The sequence below is a fragment of the Stylophora pistillata genome, chromosome 2 (assembly GCF_964205215.1).
Source record: "Stylophora pistillata chromosome 2, jaStyPist1.2, whole genome shotgun sequence".
In the NCBI taxonomy this organism is placed as follows: domain Eukaryota; kingdom Metazoa; phylum Cnidaria; class Anthozoa; order Scleractinia; family Pocilloporidae; genus Stylophora; species Stylophora pistillata.
The window spans coordinates 36434638-36449877 of record NC_142520.1 but is presented as its reverse complement, the minus strand read 5'-3'; the positions used below and the strand labels follow the sequence as shown (position 1 = coordinate 36449877).

The window sequence follows — 15240 nt, the reverse complement described above, 5'->3', positions numbered from 1 at the left end:
TAGTAAAAGAAGAAGACGTCCTCAAGCTAAGAGTCGAGCAGAGGCTATGTTCGGCGCCAGCAAAGGCGCAGAAAAGGTTGGAAAATGGAGTCCTAGCATTGAAGAACCGATCGCCGAGGCTGACCGTGAAACTTTGTGACCGGAGAAATGGCTAGTAGAAGCAAATGAAGATATCGAACATCGAGAGCAAAAGGACCAAGAAGAGAGGAAAGCCCGTGCTCGTGAAGATGAGCTTAAATTGAAAAGAGAGCAAATGGAGATGAAGTAAGAACTCCAACGACAACTGGAAGAGGCTAAGGTAAAGTAACAACCCGTCAAGAGGGCTAATAAGGACGAACAAAGGACAACAATGCCACTGAAACCACATATCAGAGAGGTTAATGGGACTTGTGAAGCATGGTTACCGTTCTAGATGTAATTTGACCACAACAAGCGTAGAAGGAAATGAAATGGTGTATAACATGGTCACAGATGACATGAATGGTTTTAAGTATCGAGCATTGTTGGATACGGGAGCCAGAAGTTCCTACGCCTCATCAACGCTTCTGAACTGTTAACATATGCGTCACATCCGTCAACAATTCATGCGCATTGAAGTGATGTTTGTTACTTCAAACAAAACAAGATATCTGTGGCCAACAAACTGGAAGCGTAGACGGAAAATTCACCTTAGAAGCCGAGCTAAGCAAAGTCGACCATATAGAGTTGTTGCCATCGGAAAACCTAAGATGCACAGATATAGTGGCGCAATTTTCTCATTTGAGGGGCATGACCACAAATGATAACAACAACGAGAGGGCGATGGGGCCAGTTGATCTGATCCTTGGAACAAAAGAATACGCTAAGATCGAAACAGGAACAAGACCAAGAGTTGAGCACCTGGTAGAACCAGTAGCAGAATATATGAAGCTACGCTGGACAGTCATGTCTCCTGAACGAGGTTTGATCTCAGTAACATGTTCTCAACGCAGACCTCCGTAATCAATTACGAAGAATTGTGCAAGCTAGACGCCCTGGGGCTAGAGGAAAAACCAAGTGGAGACCACGAAGCCGTTTGCGAAGAGTTCAAAGAACAGCTAACCATGAGTCGAGAAGTCTGGTACAAGACAGGTGTACCATTGAAAGGGAATCATCCTCCCCTACGGAACAATCACACAGAGAGCTTGAAACGTATCAAAAATCTTGTGCAGAAGTAACGGAGACAAAGTGAGGGTGAAAGGTATAACGACATTATTCAGAGTCAACTGCGTCAAGGGTTCGTAGAACGCGCCGACGAGGTAGTAAGGGACGGACGACAGTTCTACAGTCCTCATAAAGCGGCCGTGCGTGAGAACGCTGAGTTTGTCTATGATGCCTCCGCAAGGGCAAATGCAAGTGTTCCCTCATTCAACGAGTGACTAGAAATCGGCCCTCCGCTACAGAACCACGTTTGGAAGGTGTTTATATGAAATAGGTTCTATCCCATGGCATTAGCCGGTGATTTAAAGCAAGTATTTTTGCAAATTCGCGTCCAAAGAGAAGACCGAGATGTTTTAAGTTTCATTGGTTAAAAGATCTGGCAAGCAAGCATATAGAAACCTTGCGACTCCCTCTAGTACTCTTTGGTTTAGCACCTTATGTTTTCCTCCTCGCTGCAATTATAAAACAACACCTACAGCAATAAAAAATGGTGAACCCGGAACTAGTAGAGGAGGTAAAGCGCAGTATGTAAATAGATGATTGGATCAGTGGCGGGGAGACAAGAAAACAAGCGGTAGAAATCAAGATTACCGCCACAAAAATCTTTGGTCAGACGACCTCGGAACTGCAAAAGTGGGAATCCAATAATCTGGATTTGGACGTCGAAACTATGACCTCAGATGAAGAAAGTCAGAGTTACGCTAAACAACAACTGGGTACCCTAAATGGGAAAAAGACAAGGATGAAACTTAGGTCAACTCTCCGACCTCAACGGCTGATCTGACAAAAAGGGACATCAAATGAAAAGTCGCAACATTTTAAGATACACTCAGACTAGCTTCACCCGTAACCCTCTCTGGAGAAATGCTCTACACAGACGCCTGTGACATACTAATCGCGTTGAATAGCACCTTTACTTTGTGACTGACAAGTAAAATAGCGGAAATGGGAGCAGGGTCTTCCAGAGCACGTAAATGCGCGAAGAAACGTAGTGAAATATGAAGAGAAAACCTAACGACCGACTTACACGCATTCGGAGACGCAAGCGGGAAAGGAGTCTCAGCTGCAGTTTCTGCAGCTCGCGAAGAAAGGACTCACGATTCCCCGATTAGAACTAGTGGCTGGACATATGACTGGTAAACTAGAGGGTTTTTCCCTTAGAAGACTTTATGGTTAGCTGGATAGCACAAAAGCTCAGCGCTAGATCAGCTTGTATCCGTGGAAACGGCGAGTACAAACAATTCGTCGGAAATCAAGTGAGGAAGATCCAAGAAAAACAAATCAACTGGAGGTAAGTACCAACACAAGAGAATCCAGAGGACGTAGGGAGCCGGGGAGGGGATGTGAGCAGATTGGGAACTCTTTGGTGCCGGGGACCAAGCTGGCTATCCCAACCCCAGAAATAGTCGCCAGACCTAATGCAACATCACCTCAATAATCAAAAGCGGAAGAAGTAAAACAAACGCGCGAGTTGTTTGCTCTGGCGGTAGGGAAAACAGAGAGCAACAACACCTTTAGATGAGCTGCTCGAGAGGCACAAACTGTGGCGTTTGTTGCGAGTAAATGCCTGGATCGTGAGATTCCTCCACAACACAAGAACCGCCCGGAAACAGAGATTTGTATGTCCCCTCACAACTGAAGAAATAGAGGAGGAGACAATGTTCGGGATCAAGGGAGCTCAACAGCCAGCAAATTGGTGCAGGAAATTTCGAGAAGATCGTTTACAAGTAAATTTGAGAGAAATCAAGACAGGATATTGGGCAGTAGAGGAAGAATTTATGGCAAGGGCGTAGCCAGGGGGGGTCCTGGAGTGCTCATGACCCCACCTTGTTAGGTCTTCTTTAGAGCAAACAACCTACAATATTCAGGTGGCGAAAATGCCATGACAATATCTTGGCCGTAAAAGTCATTGATATGAGTTTTCATGCCGCGATAATACGACTGAGCCCGCTGATATACGCGGGAGAGCAGCGGTGTAGATGGTGAGTAGCCTCTGTGACCCTCCCCCCCTCCCCCTTTGAAACATCCTGGCTACGCCCCTGTATGGCCAGGCTATGGCACTGGCAACACCGCCCTCTGGAACTCCATCCTACAAACTGTACAAAGAGGGGCACCCTATTTAAAGTTATCGGGGTTGATTTTGCATGATCCATAAAGTACAGACCCAAAATATAAGGAAAGGCCAATCTTACATTGTATAGATGCAGTCTAACAAGTAAATTATTCCTGGAACTCCTACCAAACTTAGAGAACAGTGAATACCTTAGGAGTTTAAAATGGCGCACCGCGTTCGTCCAGAGAAGATATTCCGACCATGGAAAAACCTTTGTCGGCAACGAGAAGTGGCTCAAACAAGTTATGCGTGACGAGAAGGTACAAGACTACCTGGCACATATCAACATCAAGTGGCAATTCAACCTTAGCCACGCCGCTTAGTGGGGAGGACAGTTCGAGCACGTCATTGGACGTGTGAAAATAGCTGTAATCAAGAAGATCGATCGGAAGCGGAAAGCTGACCCGGACAGAACTATGTGAAGTCGTCCTAAATGTGGAGTTTGCTTTGAACAACCGCCCTTTCAGTTATTTTGAAGGCGACAACAGTTACCGGTGCTAACCCCTAACTCGTTGTTATTTCTCCGATCAAATAGACTACCAGAACTGGAACCACAACAGCCAAGATAAATTGATCCGTGCATGAGAGCTAAGAATCTGCAAAATTGCAAGCAGGCTTTGTGGTCCAGATGGACAACCGAATCGTTATACAAGGAAAGCGAACGATACCAAATGAAGCACAAGAGGTGAAATACATCCTTAGCAAAAGGGGAAGCGGTCATCATCAAGCACGAGGAACGATATCGCAACAAAAGGAAAATTCGAATCGTGGAAGATCTGATTTTGGGACGAGACGGAATCGTTCGAGCTGAAAAACTTCGAGCGGGAAAGGAACATCCGAACGAACCCTACAGCACATCTATCCATTGGAACTGTCCTGTGATGGGAAGAATGTACAGGCTCCCCTATAACTCAATCCTGAAGCCCCAACATTCAGCCCAAAAGGGATGCAGTAGTAGCCGGACGCTATCGCATTTGAGACGCGAACGCTGATGACCACTAAAGATATCTAGGAACACTGAACTGTTTTGTTTATTGAATTTCAAATTCATCGAGTGTGCAATTCTAATGTTTTTCTCAGTTGGAGAAAAACAGGGGAGTGTGTCAGAGATTGATTAATATGAATTTGACATCCGGTTAATTTGCGATAGGTGAGATATGATTTGAACAATAAAACAACAGAGGGGAGTGGAGAGGGGGAGAGAGAGAGAAGAGAGCGAGAAAGAGAGAGAGAGAGAGAGAGGAGAGAGAGAGAGAGAGAGAGAGAGAGAGAGAGAGAGAGAGAGAGAGAGAGAGAGAGAGAGAAGGAGAAGGAGACGTTGTTCGTAGTAAAACAAAACGAAGTTCTGGAACCTAGTAGACTATTTGGTCTCATTTCCGTCACCCTGGGGCCTGCTGCTTGCGTAAAGCCGCAGTTTGGGTGAGACCTAGTGTAAATAACCGGTCTTTATAGTCACGCAAAACTTTCAATTATGTTTGATATTTATGTACTCCTTAGCAGTATCAAACACAAGCTGTAAAACAGACTTTCAAAAGGAGCTGGTATGGTGAGTGGTGTACAAGTGACGCGTGATTAAGGCCAAAATTAATTTGCGACACTTGAATTTTATAGAATGGCGCGCGTGATTTGTGAATTTATGAACCAGTGTGAGGCGTGATCCGCCTCCCGAAATCATACATGACCGGTGAAAAATTTAATAGAAAGAAATCCAACGAAGAAAAGTTACATTCTACAACAAGACGAAGTGTGAAACCATTAAACTGTGTCCAAATGAATAGATTTGTGATGGCATTTCTGACTGTGTGTTCCATGCAGATAAAGATTTGTCAGTTTCAGAAACTCGCTTTATTAATTAGAGATGTATGAAATTAGAACATCGAAATGTTTACAATGAGTACTCAACGGTTATTTTCAAAACTAAAAAGATTATGATGGTAATGAAGCATATAACTGGGCAAAGATCGAAGATTTTACACAGTGTTTCAAGCACTCACTTGCCATAAAACGGTTTGGTTTTGATACGAAGGAAAATCTTTTCATTTCATTCAATCACATTCGCGTTACTTCGACAACTCATATACTAAGTTCTCGAAATTTTTTGTTTGGTGAAATAATGAGATCAGTGTCATTCGTAGAGAATGGAACTAAGAAGTCATGAAAATGTCAAAATTAAAAAAAAGAAAAAAACAGCTCACCTTCAGAAGCAGAACATGCCTTTTTTTTTATTCAGATCCTGATGGTGTGCTTAATGAAAACAAAAGTAAGAAAATGTAATGAGACTGTCTTAGACAAACAGACGTAAATCGTTAGTTTAAGAAAGTTTTACTCACGCTGTTGATAATAAGAAATCACCAAATAATAAAAACAAATATAAGATGGAAGAAAAATGGTTTGTTAGGTTGCCCATAGGATTCGTTAAACAACATATGGGATCTGCTTATTTTCCATCATCACAGAAGTGATGAACATGTAGCTTCTCCTTACGATATCGATATATCATACAGTAATCAAGTGGTGAGAGTAATTCAGAAGGCGTTATCTCATTATTAGCAAGTTTCAATCCTAAACGTTTTAGCGCATTATTTCTTCTGAAATAAATATCTAGTAGCTCACCTTTATAAAAAATAAAAAAAAGATATCTGGTTAGGTAGGAGACCAAAATCAAGAGACTGGTTCCAAATTTACTCTGCAAAGCAACGAAGAATGCAAAGAGTTCAAATGTGAAAATCATCGGTAAAGACTAATCATTATAAAAACCTTGGAGGTATGGAAGTTGCATTTCAGTTCGCCTTTTTTACAGATATCTTAATACAAAGTGGAGCTCGCGTATCATTGATATAAGTCTGGTGGTTTACAAATGCCCTTTGTCCGATTTCTTAAAACCTTCGAGTTACAAATTGAAGTGAGGTACATGTTGCTTCTCTTTCCAAAATGAACAAATTATTCAGTGAACAGGCGGCAAGAATACACATCAGCTGAGGGTATTTTCTTGAAGCAACACCAAATTCTCCCCACTGACTAACAAGATAATGTGGAGGAGCAAGAGGAAAGAATTCCTGATAAGATCATAAATTCAAAGGGTTGAAGTGTTTTGCTATCAAATCAAAAATTGATTCAAATTTGGAAGGTCTCCACAACTAATAATAGACTTTTTGGAATTAAAACTCCTCTTTCACTGAATCTCCTCAAATTTTAAGACGAAATATATATTTAAAACAGAAATCGAGGAAAGAATAATTATTAGTTAATTTAGTTTTCAGTAGCTTACGTTTTTAAAAATAAACACGCGTTGTTTATAGTCCTAATTGTTTGAGTGGTGAGACCGAAAGCCGTAATGCAAGCAGCTCGTGTGACAGCAAAGTGCTGAGTTTAATCAGTTAAAAAATCTCACAAAATGTCTGCGACGAGTTTTTAAACCGCAGTTGATAGTTTCTTGGTCTGAGATGTATCCACACGACTTTCCGTTTCGCTCACGGTGATTACTGAAAAATATTGTGTCTGGCTCCTTTTAACATCAGAACTAATTTGCTGTTCTTGAATTTGATTTCAGTTTTGGATTTTAGGTGGCGACGACAGTTTTTTTTTTCCTTCTTTTTTTGTTAAGGTGAAAAGAATTCAAGCTAACTTTTTCGTTATTTTTGCTGCTTACCCTTGAACAAGGAAGTGTGTCTTGTTTAGTATTCTGATCCTATGACTGAGGAAGCCAAGAGTAAGAAACTGAAATAACGCTTTTCCTGCAAAAACTATCTGTGCGAAAAAAAAGAGTAACAGCTTAATTCATCACAAAAACCTAAAACACAACTAAGTTCTTTTCAACTTCCTCGTGATTGCATTAAAAACATAACATCTTTGTTTTTCTTACATAAAATTTCCCATTCATACATCGTGTGGCTGCTTATACTCTTTCACTGCCAGCCTCGCACACTTAAGAATTGTTTAACGTGCAATTTCTTTTTACAGTATCAATATATTCTTCAACCAACCGTTTGGGAGAATAAAGAAACTTATCAGCTTGACGGTGTCAATTGGACACAACACTTCATTCTCTAAAAATATCTACAGTGACATTTGGAACATTTAGAAAGAAGGCTATTAATTAAATCACTGAACTTGAAGGCCTATGATTGAGTTAATCATTTTATTTTGAAAATAATGATAAGCTTAAGGCAAATCTTAGTAACAAATCTTTGCCAAAATCTAAGATTATTTCTTTAATCTTCTGCCACTGAATGTTAAGTCCAAAATATTATACTTTTATAAAGCGGGAAAATATTCTTTCTAAATTTATATTTTGACCACTAACCTTTTAAAAATGAAGCATGTCTTGTTTGATATTCTTGTCGTATGACTAATGAAACCAAAAGTGAGAAACTGAAATGGAACTTTCTCTGCAAAACAAACATAAATGCAAATAACTATTGTAAGAATGACGTGAAAACTTGATACGTGTGAAAAATAAGTAAACAAACTGATAAACCGAAAAGGGAAAAACAGATATTAATTGCAAAGATTAAAGTTCGATTTGTTAAGAGCAGAAACTGTCGTTTAAGAACCTGAATATCAATCATGATCACTCTCCATCTTTCCTAAGCGCACAAAATAAACCTATGTAAATAAGAATAGGTTTTCCCGCCTTGAATTCATTTGAAATGTATCAATATTGTGCGATTTGTACATACTCTGCGTTACCGCCAACACTGAAGAACCTTAAGATATTCAGGACGGTTAAAGCTATGAGACATGAGACGTGACCAAACGGAGATTTTGTAGGAAGAAGAATCCCTGCTAGTGCGATGAACATTTTCATCAAAAATAAATTTCAATTTCGAATTTCCCTATCTTACTCATTCTTACATTGTGAGCACCAACAATGGTTTCCGTCTTTCTCAATCTGAACATTCGTTTTGCCGAAAATAAAGGACCGTGCGCGTGACGCAATGTGTACATTTAACATTGTAAACTTCTAAGGACGTTTTTTCGTGCACAGATTAGGCACGTCCATTTGAGAAGATTTCCACTGGCGTTTGAATGTTGTCCAAGCGCTGGTAAATATGATGAATGAAACGAACTTGAATCATTTGACTCAACACGGCAGAGGTACTGATTTTAATGCGCACGAGATTTGTTCTTCTTGAGAAACGAAAAATCTTCAAAATATAGAGGGAATGTATTCAGAGCGACGTCCTTCTAGAGCAATTAATGATGTGTCAGTATGTGAATCAAAGCAGAAATGGTTTATGTAAGATCAGCTCTAGTCATAAAGGCGTTTAAATATGTATCATAAAATTAGTGGGATGTCGCATTAGCCCATCAGCACATTCATGAAAAATTCATTATCGTACTTACCACGACTCTTTGAACCGCTTAGTTGCTTTGTAAACTGAAGAAGCCAACTTTAGAATGAGAATCAACAGCATGTGTCTATCTAAAGGTTATAGGCGCGAGGCAAATCTCACCTCATCCCTGAGGGGCTGCACTAATTATATGAGCAAGACCCTAAACATACCCCTCTTGGGCTCATTTTTTTTTTACGTTCGCGCAGCCGTTGTTTGCCCTCGTCACGTAATGGGACGAAGAAAGTGTGTTGCGTGACGAGACCAAACATCGGCTGCAAATGAGACTAATGAATACAGTTCCTAAAAGTATTAAGAAACTAGTGACAATAGACCACAAGACACTGAGTTTATTCCAGATGAATGGGAAGGGTTTTCTTTTTTTCAATTAGCTCTCCATTTAACGATATTTTCGTTGAAATCTTTTGAAAGTTAAAACTGTTTTTCTTTTATAAAAAATGAAACATCAGTTGGTTCAACAACTCTTGCATGCGTGGCATCCCCATGTTTTTATCAAGGCTAAAGGCAAACTGCCCTATTTTGCAGAATGGAACTTTGAAAATCATTGATAGAAAGAAAAACATTTCTAAGCTTTCCCAGGTAAGAATACTATATTTTTGTCGCTGCATATCATTGCCATACAAACATTGTTTTCCCTTTTTTTGTATTCCGTTACAGCTTTCTAAATGTCTTAGAAGCGGTTGTAAGATCTCAGTCCAATTTCCAGAGGTTGGCATCTCTGTGTTGTTCTTTTGAATGGATTTCCTTCCAACACTTGTGAAGCGCAACAGTATAAGAAAGAATGATATTTTTTGTTCGGCTGTCCAATAAGGAAATATGTTCAGTTGAACTTAATTGACCATTTGAAATTCACCATTCAATACCATGTAGCTAACAAATTATGTGTCAGAACGCGAAATCCGAATTCGCGAAGGTTTGGGTTCGATACCTCTCAAGAAACTCAGGTATTTTCTCAGTCTCAACCTCGTGTGGCACTTCTTTTTCTTTTTTACTTATTTATTAATTTATTTATTATTTATTTTTTTCTTTCATTTACAAAGGCAATTTTTTTTGTTTCTGGAACAGGGAGAGTACATTGCCCCGGAGAAAATCCAGAATGTTTATCTACGCAGTCCGTTTTTCGCGCAAGCTTTTGTCATTGGAGACAGCTTTAAGGTTTGTTTGGATAACATTTTAAGCATTGAAATTATTTAGCAGCTTGGATTAACACATTCTCCCTTTCCAGTCCTTCTTAGTTGCTATTATCGTACCGGAAGCCGAAGTCTTAGAGGCCTGGGGCCCGTTTCTCGAAAGTCCCGGTAACTTAACGGGCCCGTAAAGCTGTTCTGTTTTCATTCAAGATGTGGATTTAAAACGTTTTGAAAATGATAAAACAAAGCTATTAGTTAAAGAAACAAAAAGGACTGGTTTGGGTGCCCGAACTTGCTTTCTTATCCTTTAAAATTTTGAATTTAAAACATGGCTTCGGGTCCGTTATTTTACCTGGACTTTCGAGAAACGGGCCCCAGGGCCGAAAAAACTGGAGTCGAGGGAGATGTGAAACAGCTTTGTCAAGATGAGGTAAAAAATACTTTAAAAAGGAGTTGGGGGCGAGGGGTTAAAGGTGAGGGGTCCTGAGAGGTGAGAGCTTCTGTGTGAAGTGTAAACAAGTAAGACCCGTAATATTATCCCCAGGCTTCCCCGTACAAGCTCAAGTTGAACTAGCCACAGGTTAACATGGTTGTAGCCAGTCGAATGGGGTCAAACACCAATTGATTTTCTCCAGATATCATTACTTTTTCATCTAACTATTTTTTGCTTTTCTTTCTTGTTTTATTTTTTCTCTCTATTTTTTTAGCCTCCCATGGCTGAAAGATAAGTTCATTTTTCACTTTTTTCAACCTCTTCCTCCTAGGCCTTTATAGATTATGCTAGTAAAAGTAGCATATTATACTAGTAGCATTGCTTTTTTTGGCGAAATCATGCTAAAATTATGCTCTTTTTTTCAAATTATGCCCTCTTTAAAACTATGTTGTTTGAAAAAATTGCAAATAAGTCCAAAAAATACATTTTTTAATTAGAAGCCGTTTCGGTCTGGCATGGATCGGATCAGGCATGGCCGACGCCATTTTGCAATTGGTAGCCTTGCCTGATGAGAGGTACTGGGACCAACATGTAACTTACGGTTCCGGTGCACCTCAGACCCGGGCTCAGACCGTTTCAGACGCCGCTCAGTGATTCAAAGTGAACTACAAATGCTACTACTTGAACTAAAACTTAAAACATCAAATAATGTCACAAAGTGCTTGGGAGTAGATATGAACAATGATCAAATTGTAGCATGAAAAAGGATCCGATAATTATCAAAATATGCGAATTATGCTGGCTAGCATTGCTACCTGGCAGAAATTATGCCAGTTCGCTCAAATCATGCCAAAACTTATGCTAGCGTAGTCTATAAAGGCCTAGCCCTCCCCCACCACCTGAATATACAATAATAATCAAAACATTAAAAGCTAGCATTTTTCTTATTTGCAAGTGTATTTAACCGAGCACATGACTTTGACTTTCCTTTTTCAGATTATTAAAAAAGTTATATTCGAAGACATCTTGGCTAAGGGAAGAAAAGGAGACCTGAATTTATTGGAACAGGGTAGGGGGGTACAACATGTCGTTACTTAGTCACATACAATGATGTCTGATAGATACGGGGAATGCCAATTTTAAATGAAAGGAGTCCATTTTGAAGTGCTTTTGTACATAAGACAGCTTAACTTGGGATGAATTTTCTTTAATTTTCCCTTTACACGGTAATGACCTTTTAGTTTCCTTGGTTACCAACAAACTTCGTTGTACCAAATAAAAATCTTTCAATTTTGAGAACATGGAAAAAAAATTATAAAATTCATGTGTTAAAAACTAAAATATATTACTGTAACATCCTTTATTTCAAAGGTCAAGAAAATCTATCTTCATCCCGACATGTTTAGCATTGAAAACGGACTTCTTACACCCACCTTCAAGGCCAAGCGTTCAGAGATACACAAGACTTTCAAAGACGAAATAGATTGGCTTTACGAAGAGGTGGTGGCTGAGAACTAACGCAGATACAGGCATGACAAAGCCATCACGAGCTACCACACACTTCGCTTCTTAAAAGCTACAAGAAATAGTTAGGAAATGAGACAGATCCCAAGCAATAGTTCATAAAGAAATGATACAAGGACTTCGTGTCCGCTGAGTAAATGAACGTAGAAATTTTCAAAAATTATGCTGGTCTGAAAAAGGTAATCTGTATTGTGAAACCTGAAAAGATGGAGGAGGAAATATTCCTAACTTTCACAAGTACTTTCGCATTATTTGTAGTGAATGAAGACAATACGTTACACCCCCTTCCTTTAATAAATTTTTATATCAGCTTAACTGATATATAAGCCCCTCCCTTCCCCTCCAAGCATCAGTAAAATCGCGCGCGACCAACACGCGTGTATGAGAGCAGACACAGGAGGAGAAAGCTCCATTAGGCTCGTGCACCTGTGTCGTCTCGCCCGCACGTTCTGGTCGCTCCTGATCACTCATTACACCTTCCCTTTGCGCTATGAGTGGGTAAAAATACCCCGCATTACACTCTCCCTACAACTTTGTCCAAGATTTCCTTATGCTTCTTTTATTATTGCGCACAGTTCTCTGATTAAAGCGGAAAATAGCAAAAACGAAAGGTTACCTTAGGGACTAACTGACTTAGCCAAATAGTATGTAGTGAAACAGAAATGTTTCCCACTTTTGTAGCCCGCGAAAATATTCTCTTCAGCCTCTTTGTTCCACATCCCACTCAACTCAATTGATTATGTATTGAGTTCTTTTAGCACTCGTAGGAATGAAAACAATCAGTGTATACTTCTCAGAAAAGAGATATCTGCAGTATTTATTAAAGTTTCAAGCAGTTAAATGACTCCTATTTAATCAACAGCAACGAAATTTGAAGGAAAGATAAACACGTTCTTACCATTTTGTATTGTTTTGACGATCTTCAACAAGTCTTTCACGCTTCTCTAATCATATACGATAGAAAAATCGCAAAATAAGACGACACCGCCTGGGAACCAGAAATTGCACGAAATCTTGTCATGACTGTGCATGCCTACACTGTTGAGCTTGCGATATATCGTTCAGTCGCGCCCTTTTAATATTGGTCCGATTTTTTTCTATTTTTGTTTTATTTCATATATTAACTGCCTTTAATCAATTGTAATGAATAAAATGTCGCCCAAGACAACTCAGTCCTGAGATCCATAAAGTAAAGCGCAAAGAACAACAATAGTCCCTTTTACAGTTGTGTGCTTGGTTGCAAAGCCTTTGAACAGGAGTGAGGCTAGAGGTGACTTTGTTATGATACAAACCTTGCTGCTTTTCAAATGTAAATCATTTTGTTATCATGCTAACTAGATACTGGTCTCTATCACAACAAGGTCACCTTAAGCCTCACTCTGAATCAAAGGCTTGGCAACTAAGTACAGAACTGTAAAATGGCCTATTGCGTGAAGAGCGACGACAAGGCGAACCCTCTGTTGAAGACGACACAGGAGTACGAGGTTCCAGTCATCATCATATCGTCCAGGGGGAAGGGAAGGGTCGGGACAGAGGATTTTAGCAACAGAAAAACTATTTTATCATTTCCTAAGGCTCTATAGATTTCTTAAAATTCTCCTTTATTTGCAGTTAATTTCTATAGTCCCCCCTTGTAAACTCTGTTAGCGTCGACTGACCCCTCCCTTTATATTTCCTTCACAACGAGCGGAGATTTAAATCATATATACGTTCTTGTCATCTTACCTTGCTTTGATTTGAAGATAGAAATGAGTTGATTTTACCCCTTTAACTCTCATTGTTATATGGCTGTGTCTCACAAGGACTGGGAACTAACGAATTCACGAATTTGATCGGCTGAAATCAATATTGAAAGCGGTCTAGATTTTCCCATCTAGATCGGCATCTAGACCGGTCTAGAAAAAAAGGGTACAAACAACATAAAAAACTGGCATATAAGACACAGCCATATAATAAACATATTATTAACCGAGCTAGGTCGTTCTGTATGGGAGAATCTTGACCTCGGTCGCTGATACAGACCTCACTGCGTTCGGTGTGTACTGGAGACCTCGGTCAAGATTCTCCCATACTGACCTCCCGCTCGGTTCATAAGAACTAATGAGTGACCGAGACAGAACCTGTTCTTATATGATCGATATAATATCAAGGAGACAAGTAATGACGGTGAAAAAAAGTATTAGATAGGGGATTGGTAGTTCATCCAAAACCGAATTCTTCGAACTAACATCATAAGAATTGTATAGCAGACAGCAAAGAGAATTACTAATAAGGTCTTGGGAGTGAAAGGTTTTATTGATCATATTTTCCCTCAAGAGATCTGATTAGATTCACAACTTCATTTATTCGTTTTTCTTATTTAGGCCCGGTTCAAACGTCGAACTTTACATGTGCCGAACCTAATAGCAATTCGGGTCGACTCGAATAATTAGGTTCGGCAGTTGATTCAAACGTCGAACCTAAATATGTCGAACTTAATTGAGAAACTGAACATGACTCTACTGCGGTCAGCGGTTATTGCTTACCAAAATGGCGGAAAAAAATGTGGCAAATACAAATGCTGGAAATGAAGAGCTTGTTTTTCTTGCAAATGCGATCAAGGAGGGTAGAAAAAGGCGACTTAAGATGCAGTTGGCATTAAACAACCTTGCTGCCAGGAGAAGACGAGTTTTGAATTTGGCTTGCCTTGTATTATTGCTTATTTCCCATAGGAACGTCACAGTTCCTCGTCCAGTTCGTTCGTGTCGTCGGCTAAAAAGAAATTCTGGCTGGTGGCAAAATGTTTGCAACATCTATTCAGACGCAAGATTAAAAAAAACCTTCAGAGTATCTAGGGGGACATTTAATTTCATCCTGAGACGTATTGAACCCTTCCTTATTCGGCAAACTGTGACGGAAGAACCGATATCACCAGCGCTGAGGCTTGCTATTTGTCTGTATAGACTAAGCCGAGGAGATTATTTCTATACCATCGCCGAAATGTCTGGACTAGGCGTCTCCACAATTTCCTCAATTTGTCAGGAAGTCTGTCAAGTCTTGGTGGACCATTTATGGAACGAGAATGTGTCAAGTCACATGCCCCAAACTGAAGAAGAGTTTAAACAAAAAATTCTTGACATGGAAGAATTCTGGCAATTTCCATGCTGTTGGACAGCATCGGATGGCTGCCATATTCCTATGAAATACCCGCCTGGAGGACTTCAGTCATGCAAAGAGTACCATAACTTTAAAAATTTCTATTCCATTGTACTGATGGCAATGGTAGACTCACATTACAGATTTGTGTGGGGTAGCTGCGGGTTTCCAGGAAATTCTTACGACGCAGTTATTTTTAGATCAACCGACCTTTGGACCCGTATCCAAGAAGGCCTCATTCCAGTAATTGGAAAAACTGTAGGAGATGTTACTGTTCCACCACTTGTAGTGGGGGACTCTGCATTCCCTCTACGAACATGGTTGATGAAACCATATACTAATGCAATTCTGACCCCCAAGCAACGTTACTTT

At 39.9% G+C, this 15240-nt stretch overlaps 2 protein-coding genes and 1 pseudogene across 2 annotated transcripts in view; 2 read left to right on the top strand and 1 right to left on the bottom strand.

The window, feature by feature from the left end:
* LOC111320489 (uncharacterized) overlaps positions 1-8735 on the bottom strand; it is a 19204-nt gene extending 10469 nt beyond the window's left edge. The window contains exons 1-5 of the mRNA XM_088751099.1: positions 8639-8735; positions 7596-7680; positions 6942-7039; positions 5906-5978; positions 5488-5536 (exon numbers count right to left, since the gene is read on the bottom strand). The gene's annotated coding sequence lies outside the window, so the exon portion shown is untranslated. The remainder of the gene's footprint in view (positions 1-5487; positions 5537-5905; positions 5979-6941; positions 7040-7595; positions 7681-8638) is intronic.
* LOC111347530 (long-chain-fatty-acid--CoA ligase 6) overlaps positions 1-12004 on the top strand; it is a 69602-nt gene extending 57598 nt beyond the window's left edge. Inside the window, 6 exon segments of the mRNA XM_088749457.1 lie at positions 9172-9225; positions 9712-9801; positions 9872-9927; positions 10155-10206; positions 11206-11286; positions 11581-12004. Of these exon segments, the coding sequence (XP_088605583.1) occupies positions 9172-9225; positions 9712-9801; positions 9872-9927; positions 10155-10206; positions 11206-11286; positions 11581-11727 (480 nt within the window). The 3' untranslated portion in view covers positions 11728-12004.
* On the top strand, positions 787-4294 carry LOC148739303 (uncharacterized; annotated as a pseudogene).
* Positions 12005-15240: the final 3236 nt, after the last annotated feature.